Source organism: Colletes latitarsis, chromosome 9 (assembly GCF_051014445.1).
Source record: "Colletes latitarsis isolate SP2378_abdomen chromosome 9, iyColLati1, whole genome shotgun sequence".
Lineage (NCBI taxonomy): Eukaryota > Metazoa > Arthropoda > Insecta > Hymenoptera > Colletidae > Colletes > Colletes latitarsis.
This window is the reverse complement of record NC_135142.1, coordinates 22014511-22025468: the sequence shown is the minus strand read 5'-3', so window position 1 is coordinate 22025468 and position 10958 is coordinate 22014511. Positions and strand designations below refer to the sequence as shown.

Below are 10958 nucleotides of genomic sequence, written 5' to 3'. Positions count from 1 at the left end.
CGAAATTCTAACCATTTTCGAGAAAAAAATTGAGTAAGTGGACAAATTTTTCGACGAAATTAAAAAATTTCAAATCATACTAAAAAATATATATTTAGTTATAGGAGTCAATTACAAGCATTTTTGTTGAATAGACCTACCCTCGAAATCCTACCCACTTTCTAGAAAAAAATTCAAATAGGTATTGAAATTTTTAGACGAAATTAAAAAATTTCAAATCATACTAAAAAAAATATATTTTGTTACAGGGGTCAATTTCAATTACTTTTGGTCAATAGACATACTCCCGTAATCCTAACCATTTTCGAGAAAAAAATTCAGTACGAGCGGAAGTTTAAATATTAATATCTTTTTAAAGAAGCCTCCATCAACAAATTAGTATTCTTGATTTTCGTCTTATTTTAGCCTCTAGAATCTCCCATTAAAATTTTTCCCAGCTATTGTATCTCACTCGCACTTATCCTCTTTTCTTATCTCCATTGAATTCTGAGAACTAACCATGCCCACATAAATGACTGGGGCTGGTCCCGAGCTTAAAATAAAATAGTTGAAGTTATAGGGGAATCACAAACACACAGATTTTTAATTTTATATTAATAATTGAACTGTCGTCGGTGTTCTTTTAATGGAGGATGAGTAACGAGATCACGTAAAAATTTTCATCGTCATATATTTCTTTCTTTCGTAAAAATGAAAGGAGAGGGCTTCCTTGTAATCCGATACATAATCGTCGCGTAAGTATCGTTACTCTGTCTATTACCGAGTACAATTATATTGAAAATAACATTACGAGTTTTCGAGGAGCTACCTAATAATATCGTTATTCCGTTACGCCATCACTCTTACTCGATATTTCGTTTATTACTCATTATTATACAATATCCTAAACGTAACTGCAGCCATTACTACCCTTTTTCTACATGTATTATCATGATTAATAGTTCCAGTAATTTTAATATTAACATAGCTGGCATCATCGTCGGCGTGATCCTATATTATATACATACATATTTATAATTATTTATCGTACGCATATTCGAAACGCACACTCGCTCTATATACAATATTTACAATGTTAGAATTCTTCGCCTATTTTTCTTTCGTTGATCTGAAACTAGAGAATAGAAGGAGAATTTTTAAATATTCACTGTTTCGTAAATTGTCGATAACGTTGATGAATAAAAAGAATAAACGAAAATGCGTGTAATTTTTAAAAATCTTATTTCGTCCTACAATTTGCCTTTCTTTATGCTCCTCTATATTTTCAATTTTGAAAATTACGGTCCCGTTGATTTTTAAGATTCTCTAAAAATGTTTTGGTAAATTCTAACGTTTGCAAAAGGTATGTAAACGAATACCAAAGTTACCCAGATATTGTTGCACATAAAACAAAGCATACCATAATTCTATAAACAAATTTTCAAGAAGTACACACACATCTTTCAATAATTTTCTTTTCGTATAAATGCTTCGCGACTGCTACAAACCTTACAATATATTCTTCGAGTCTCGTAAATACAGGGTGTTCGGCCACCTCTGGGAAAAATTTTAATGGAAGATTCTAGAGACCAAAATGAGACGAAAATCAAGAATACCAATTTATTAATTGAAGCTTCGTTAAAAAGTTATTAACGTTTAAAGTTCCGCCTGTGAGCAGCGCGAACCACTACCGCGCGCACGCAGCTGTGCGCAGATTGCCGTTTTACAAGCGTAACTTTAAACGTTAATAACTTTTTAACGAAGTCTCCATCAACAAATTAGTATTCTTGATTTTCGTCTTATTTTGGCCTCTAGAATCTCCCATTAAAATATTTCCCAGGGATGGCCGAACACCCTATATATTGTATTTTACTGTAACAATAACAATATTTCCAACTATTTGATTTAATTTACAAGCGTTTTAATATTTTCGTAGCTCACTGTGCACGCAAATCCCATCATCGACATTTATTAAAGATCTATTCGTTCCAGAGAAATCATTTATTCATATAAAATTGAAAAAAGATAGAGGGACCAGGAGGTCCAAGAATCAAAGCAGGATCGATTAAATTAACGAAGTTAAATTTATTAGCTCACGTTGACTCAGTTTATTAGTATACAGTAAAAAAAAGAAAAAAAAAACACGTTTGAATTCTCTGATCCACGATGGCGTAAATAAAAGACTTTGTCTACGAACAAGCATCTTCGTAACAATTCTAACGTACCATCTTTTATAATGCGACGTTCAGTGCCATTTGCACGCAGCTACGCGTAATAACAATATTTAATATTATTCTCGACAATTTTTTAAATATCTTCTATACGAACAAAAAATATACACGCTATATTTTTTTTTTTTATACACCGTAGCATTAAATAAGACACAATCGATCTTAAAACCCCTTCGAGTCTCGTACTGTATAATTTACAGATTTCGTAATAGTCACGGTGTCAAATATTTTAATAATTGGACGCTGTGTGTGTGTGCCTATACATATAGCTTGGTTCGCTGTACGTGTACATTTAGAAAATTGTTTAAAATTTTTTTTTTTTGTAACACATTGGCAGTCGAGAATTTGGAATCGCTATCACGTTTCACTTATGCTATTTACAATACCCTATTCGACGACTAAAAAGCATTTACTGCGACGTGGTTCGAAACGTAAAAATGTTTCGTAAAACTACCTCTAATTCGCCTCGACGTCGCCTTCGTGAGAAATTTCGACGATTGTTACGAAACGTTCTCGATTCTATTATCGTTAGTTATATATTATTTTCTTTTCGCAAAAAACTTTGCAAATTCTCTCGTTAATCACACGTTTAATCACTTTGCATCAACGAAGGACAGCTTAACCCTTTGTAAACAAAATCATCTTTTACTTGCGAACAAATTTATACACGACCGTTGATAAATATTGATAAATGAGGACAGAAAGGGAACCTCTAATAAATATAAATTTCAGGAGCGAGAAATTGTAAAATAGATGTAAACTGATTCTGGTAATTTCTTAATAAATTTCCAATGAGAAACCTTTTACTGGTATGCGAAATAATAAAATTCAGATAAAGGGTCAAAATGGTCGTTAAGACGGTCCGCCATTCGACGGTTAAAGGAAAACAATACCGCATCAACATCGATAAGATGCAAAACACTTTTAATAATATGCATTGTGCTAAGCGTGGTGCTACATATACAGGGTGTTCAGTCACCCCAGGGAAAAATTTTAATACGAGATTCTAGAGGCCAAAATAAGACGAAAATCAAGAATATCAGTTTCTTGACTGAGACTTCATTAAAAAGTTATTACGAAATTAAATTAAAAAATTTCAAATCATACTAGAAAAATTATATTTAGTTACAGGGGTCACTTGCAAGCATTTTTGGTGAATAGACATACCCCTGAAATCCTACCCCCCTTGGAGAAAAAAATTCGAGTAGGTACTGAAATTTTTAGACAAAATTAAAAAATTTCAAGTCATACTAAAAAAATTATATTTAGTTACAGGGGTCACTTGCAAGCATTTTTGGTGAATAGACATACCCATGAAATCCTACCCACTTTCGAGAAAAAAATTCGAATAGGTACTGAAATTTTTAGACGAAATTAAAAAATTTCAAATCATACTAGAAAAATTATATTTAGTTACAGGGGTCAATTACAATCATTTTTGGTCATTAGACATACCCTCAAAATCCTACGCAGTTTCGAGAAAAAAATTCTTTACCGATAATCTAATGTGAGACCAGAAATGCTTCACTGAAATTTCATGCGAATCTTTAAAATGCCATAACTTCTGAACGGATTGGACGATTTTAATGTTTAAAAAAGCAAACAACGCGTATTTTAGTGGAGAATATGTACAAATCGCAAAAATATTCGAAAAGTTGGTCCTTGACTACGCAAAATGAGAAAAACCCCATAAAAATGGTCCAACTTTCAAACAGCCATAACTTCTATAATAGTGAATATATTTCATTGAAATTTTGGGGGGAAGTAGACTTCATGGATACCTACAAAAAAGTATTAGATAAGTTTTCTGTAAAGCGTCAGACAAATTTATTAAAATTGAAAAACAATTTTTAAGAAAAATCGACGGGGGTAGGTGCCTAAATTTTCGGCGAAAAAAAAAATTTTCAAATCGTTCTGAAAAAATTATTTTCAGTTGCAGGGGTCAATTACAAGCATTTTTGGTCAATACACATACCCCCAAAATCCTAACCATTTTCGAAAAAAAAATTCGAATAGATAAACAAATTTTTCGACGAAATTAAAATATTTCAAATCATTCTGGAAAAATTATTTTCGATTGCAGGGGTCAATTACAAGCATTTTTGGTGAATAGACATACACTCGAAATCTTGCGCATTTTCGAGAAAAAAATTCAGTACGAGCGGAACTTTAAACGTTAATAACTTTTTAACGAAGCTTCCATGAACAAATTGGTATTCTTGATTTTCGTCTTATTTTGGCCTCTAGAATCTCCCATTAAAATTTTTCCCAGGTGTGGTCGAACACCCTGTATATCGTTAATAGTTGTTCGCTCTAAATGGCTATGAAGGCACTAATGTTTCACAGATATACAATTCCATTGGAAAAAACGAATTATTTTCGCCATTATTTACGGAGCAATTTAAAAACCGCGGTACAAACGAAAAAGATAGTTTATTTGTTATTAAAAAAAAATTTGTATCGTACGTTAAAAAATAAAATTAAATCTACATTGCGTTCGTATAAAGTAGCAAGACTGTCGATGGTTGTTTTCAATTTATATAAAACAGTATTAATAACGGGCCATCGATGATAAATAATTAAAGATTACAGCATGTTTTCCTAAACCGCATTATGTGACATAGAATGGGACATGGTGGCGTGAAATTTGTTATCTAGAACGTAAGTTTACAAACGAGGGCTTACAGGGTGATATTTTATAGCAACAAAGTTAGTTTAGAATTTCTGTCTTAAATTATCCTTGATAGCCTGAGTTAGTATTAAAACGATTTATTTACTTTAATGGCAACGTGCCAGCGTGAATACGTGCCCGGTCGACGTGGATAACAGTATGAATTTGAGAAATAGTTACTTAAAAGTGTATCGTGGAAACAGGAACTTTAAGTTAAATAAACTCTAGTTACGTACTTGAATTCTATAGAATTACGTTAACGTTATTATTTTATTATTAATTCGGTGTGATGTGTATGTGTTGACATAGTTAAAAATTTGTCAACCTTTTATTGCTCCCCTGCATCTTAAAATTCTGGATCAATTTTGTTTCTGTATATTTTGCTCGATAAGAAAATAAAAAGTTCGACATAAAATTTTTACGAATAATTGTAAAAGATTTCATCAATTATATCGTGAAACAAATTGCTCCCTCAGCTACTATACACTAGTAAAATAAATTATTATTATTTGCATCGAGACGAGTTTCAACGACTTAATAAGAAACAAATTGACCATGAATTTTAAGGTTAAAATAAATCTGGTAATAGATTTTATTCACAAATCTCCATCGATCTATATTCGTAGATTCGTCTGTGAAAAGTGAGCCAAATGTGTTTTTTACACTCCTGTACAAGTGCTCGACGTAGTTTTGCCGTTGTTTGTATTGAAAACGAAGCTTTATGTGATAAATTCTACGCTTTGAATCTATGTACTTTTCTAATAAAAATTCCCTTGTCCTTATTTGTGCCATGATTATTGGCTACCCTTTAAACAACTTAAAAAGTGCTTGCAGATATTATTTCACTTTGTCTACTTAACTTTTACAACAATCTTGCGTTAATCTACATATCCAATTATTCAACGGACTTAGTTTTCATTTAAACAAAATAAATTCTACCGTAACAAGTATTTCAACTACTGAATATTTTAATTTTATTTAGAATCCGTTTTAGACACTTTTCATAAATAAAAAATTTAATTACTTCGTTGCCATGTAAAATCGTGCCTAACAATGTGACGTAACGTCCGCCATATTTCAATATTACGCGGGAAACGCGAGAAAAAGAAAATGTGTATTCGAGTTTACGAACTAGCGTAACGCACGTGAGTATATTAGTACATTTAAAATCTCATATGGATACTTACGACATTAATTGAACACCACTCGTTTGGTTCTACAGATGGTACACGAGCAAACACAATTTTTCGAAGCACTGACACTTTAACGATTAAAAGTATCGTAGATTACTTTCACCATACGTGGTGCATATTTTACCGCGTGCATTGCTCGATAACCAATTTATTCCGCGAGTAGAAACACGAAAGGAAGATTCTGTCAAGTATAAAACAGGATGTAACGAACGTAATACGAGAAAAAGTAACGAGGTAGCAAGTTGAAGAAAATATTTATGAAGTTACTTCGAGACCGTCTTTACACCGCGACGTACTACCAATTAGTGACGAAATGTCCTAGACTAGGGTTTATTCAAAATGGCCTCTCATTCCACCACAGTGATCAAGCATTCGTAGGTTGTTATCTTTGGGTACATAACCAAGTTTAATCAAAACCAATTCGGGATGGTATGCATATTCAAATGACCTGCATTTCAACGAAAATTGCCTTTCGACCACTTTTCAATAATATTTTTCGGTAAACAATCTTAACAATACATTATAATTATATTTATACTCACACGAATCGTATGGAATGAAACTTCGTTTTCAATTTTCGTTCATTAGTTCAAGATGAAGGTATCAAAGAATGTTACTACATTCAGTAATTATTTACATTGACGGACCCTTTCCGATGACTTTGATACGTGTCGTACAAGCGAGATACTGATTAATTTTTTATGTTTATCTCAGAAACCATAATAGATCGCCGATTAATCCATGTGAAAAAAGTAATTAGTATCCTCGCCGTAAAACACATCAAAAAATCATTGACGAGGTGTCCGTTAATATAAATTATTACCCTACTTTTTTGTTTGTTCTTTTTTATATACAAACTAATCGTTTTATTTATTTTATGAAAAGAATACGAATAAATATTTTTTCGTCCGTTTAGATATATCTTTAACAATCGTCACCTAATTAACAAAACTACAAATACGATCGGGCTCGGTAGAATTAAGATTTACGTACGTTCAATTATAAAATATTGTTAAGTACACTATTAACTGTACGTCCTTTCAGTCATAATGCTGGGAAACGACTGTACCATCGGGAACGGTGCGAGTAAAAATGACCAACTCGTTTTCGTTGCCTGTCTGTAATCGAGAATTTCAGGAAGTCACGTGGAACGCCTAATTCGCGCAACTGATTGCAAATGGGGGTTATATAATTCACAAAATAAGTAAACTTATTTTTAATCGAATCTTTACGAAAGAAAATAAAATATTTGTACAAATTATTGGGTGTCTTGCGCTCCGCGTTTACCCGAAGATCGTTTCGAAAATCGCTTTCAGACTGACCGCACGCGTTTATTTCAATTCCAGCGATGAACCAACTTCGACTATAACTGCAGGTTAGAGCCGTGAGAAAAGACTATAAAAAGCAACGTAGCTTCCAAAATGGACGACTCTACCACAGAATTCTTTCTCGTCGTTGCAATTTTCATCGACGATTCCTAAGCCTGTACGCAAAGTGAATCGTACCGTGTGTTCGTGTAAAAAAAGTTCTCCCGAGACAAACGTTGCTCGTGCAGCACTTCCGAGGCACGACGTTACAAATAATTAGATATTCCTGACAATCGTAAACTTTGCAACTTCGTATACAGGCCACGGAATCGCACCGTTACAGTAGATACAGCTAGCTACCTATGAACATTTTTGTATACATACGTATACATATTAATATATAACATTTAAGCGACAATATATGCATCACAATATATCGTTCGGCGTCTTATACGCAATGGATCACGATTCATACGTGACCTGACGACCGCTTTTAAACCGATAAAAGCGGTTATACGAAAAGTAACTAACGGCTCGAAAAAAAAAAAAAAAAACTATTCGATCAGTCGATTGTGTTTTATACATGCTTGTGTTTGCGTATGCGTATGAATGAATACGTATGACTGGTGGTACATGTTACATCGTATGTACGTACTTAAACATCATCGTTCCGAACTCCCCGTACAATTATTTTCTTTACAGAAATGTGTTTTAGCGTTTGCCACGTGTAAATCGCTGATCCTTTGTACACGTGTCCTTTAATGTTATCGTACGCGTTCGGATCCGGAGGCGGATTTCGGCGAAGACTTCAGCGATAAAATTTGTAAAACTCCACTCGCTTACACTCTAATTTTATATCCTTCACGACGGTAGAAAATTATTCCAAGAAAACAGTACTTTTATAAATTTAACGTCTAACTATGGATCATATATTTTTTTTTTTTTTCGTTTATTAAGCATACGTTTGTTTCCTTTGCGTACATATACACATTAACAGATTGATTGCTTTTCGTCGGTGCTTCATGAACTTGTCCGAAATAAGGAAGGAAAAGAGACCTGGGTCGAACTTTTATCACAGTATCGTATTACTGCAGTACGAAGCTCTCGGGCATTTGGTGCAAAGCTGGCACGCGGAGTTCTCTCGTTTTCTCTCGTTTCCTTAGATACACACATACACGCATTCATTCTTTCTTTCGCACATTGCACCACGAAGGAAGCTGGGAAGGCACAATGTATGTACATATATGTACGTACAGCACCGAACGACGATCGGGGACAATCGCAGTGCCCGTGGTACACGACATTTTAACACTTATGAAACGTCATCGCAAGCTTATTATAACTGAACGTGGATGTATCGACTCACGATGTACAAAATTGATGAAAAAATCGAGAAAAGTTTTGCTAACTCGGTAAAATCTTTTCATGCCAATTTCGTCACTGACTAGTTTGCGAACAATCGCTAGAACTCGATAAAATTTCCAATTGAACGCCGAAAGTGTAGCCAAACACGCCTTGGCTTTGGCTTTCTATTAAAATAACAAATCTTTTCTCGCATTTAGATAAATTCCATATAGACGAAGGAAATTTATACTAGAAATATTGTTACGTTAATCGTGTAAGATTAAAGTCTTTTTGAAGGTAACATAAAACACTAAGTACTTCCTTCGATTCTGTTGGCAGTGTTCTCGTTTCTCGATAATTTAAATAGATTCAAAATCCATGCGACCAACGAGCTTTCCATGCTCTTAAACACCATTGACTAGACCTCATCGGAAGCCCAAGTTTCTGCTTCCTTGCAGTGCAATGATTAACCATAAACGAGGACATGGCCAGACAGTACAGGTATTAAACTTAAGATGAATAAAAGAAAGCGACAGCGTATTAACCAAGTCAATTTTACTCTCGTACTTTCCATGATTTCAGATAGTGTTTGTTTATCTTATGTTATTCTTAATGCATGACACGTAGACGTCAAGCTTACAAACGTTAAATACCACTGACTAGACCTAGCGGAAGTCTCCGCTTCACTTTTTGTGAAATCTCATTTAGCATTATCCAGAAAGTACAACAGTATTATTGACCAATCAAGAAAATACCGTGATGAAGTATGATCGGGTTTTGATGCTATGAAAATCGAGTACCACGCAGAACTGTGTGTCCTCCGTTCGTAGGCACAAGAATATAAAACGCTCTTGTCGAGTGATTCTCATTTTTCTCTGTTAGCAAAATGACGCTGTTCTCAGATGTATGGCGGCGTACTTTGGTAAGACTGCTGGCGGCGATCCACGTCGTTTGAGTATCCGTTGGCAGCCTTTGGGACGGAGCTTCGTCGTTGCTGCGTCAGTTTCACAGATCGGTCCTCTTGGAGGACGACGAGGAGTAAGAAGAGGCGCAAACGGACGAGACTGAATACCTTCACGATGAGTTGTAGGGATCACCTGCATGGTGCTAGGAGTACTTCGAGCCAACATGGACAAGAGGTGACTTCCTGTCTTGAGTACTTGGGTCCCCAGCCTTTGGCAAAGCTGATGCGGACGGAGTTGATATCAACGGGACCAGAGGCAAAGCCTGTAGCTTGACTGCCTGTTCTTGTACCACTACCATATGGAAGCTGTAGAACTTTGGTTCGGTCGAAGATGTTCAGACAAAAACCAGGAGGCACACGATAGACAAGTAGTGTTCTAGACTCTGGGTCATCCAGAGTAGGTGAGTTCACGAAGATTGGACTCTCTGATCTGTTATATGCCCAGACACCATCTGCTTCTTGACTAAGCATTAAACCTACGAACAAAACATAATTTCTCTTTAAGTTTCAACATTATTTGACAGTACACTGTGTAAAAGCTTTTCTATGACATTTTTCTCCAATCAATGAAACTTGAACTAATTTAAAAAGCAGAGAAGTAATAAAAAGCATCTGTGACAATCAAGACTTACCAAGACCAATTTTGCTTCGTGTTCTTTGGACTGCAGGCGGTGCAACATGATTTTCAGCTAGTGTTGCTAAGCAAAGGCCATCGCCATCATGGAGGGAATCAAAAACATTTACGGTTGAAGGCTCCACTGGATAAAGACGACCCACTCGACCACCCAATTCCCAATATGCTAATGTACACCACTCCTTTTGTCCCATCTCACCTAGAACAAACAACAACATGCAACGTTAATGATAGGTATTATTTCTTACTAATATGACTGCAACGTTTTTGCAATATTGCGAATACGACAACATTTATGTAATACGTCGTACGTTTATGGTAATAATGAGAATATTCGAGTAAAGATAGCTTCTATTATTTCTTATTTATCGGTTCGGGAAAATGCAAATCTACCGACTGAAAGTTGTTCATTGAAATTCCTCGATAGCGCGAACATCAAAGAGTTTAATCTTTCGTTTTTATGAAGAACTTCCACGAAACGTGATACGTACAGACATGCCTCGGAACAAGATGAGATCTGGCGTTAACGAGGAGTCTTTCTTTCTTGTTAAAAGTGTTCGTTCGGTGAGAGTCTGCGGGCGTACAGGCGGTATCATAAAGGACTCGTCGCCGGAAAGACCCACGCGTCTCGCCAA

General features: G+C 35.0%; 1 protein-coding gene across 2 annotated transcripts in view; it reads right to left on the bottom strand.

Moving 5' to 3' along the window:
* Positions 1-654: 654 nt before the first annotated feature.
* Dad (Daughters against dpp) overlaps positions 655-10958 on the bottom strand; it is an 84403-nt gene continuing 74099 nt past the window's right edge. For both annotated transcript variants that reach the window (XM_076772165.1, XM_076772164.1), the window contains 2 exons: positions 10322-10522; positions 655-10165 (listed from right to left, as the gene is read on the bottom strand). In XM_076772165.1, the coding sequence (XP_076628280.1) occupies positions 9819-10165; positions 10322-10522 (548 nt within the window). In that variant the 3' untranslated portion in view covers positions 655-9818. The remainder of the gene's footprint in view (positions 10166-10321; positions 10523-10958) is intronic.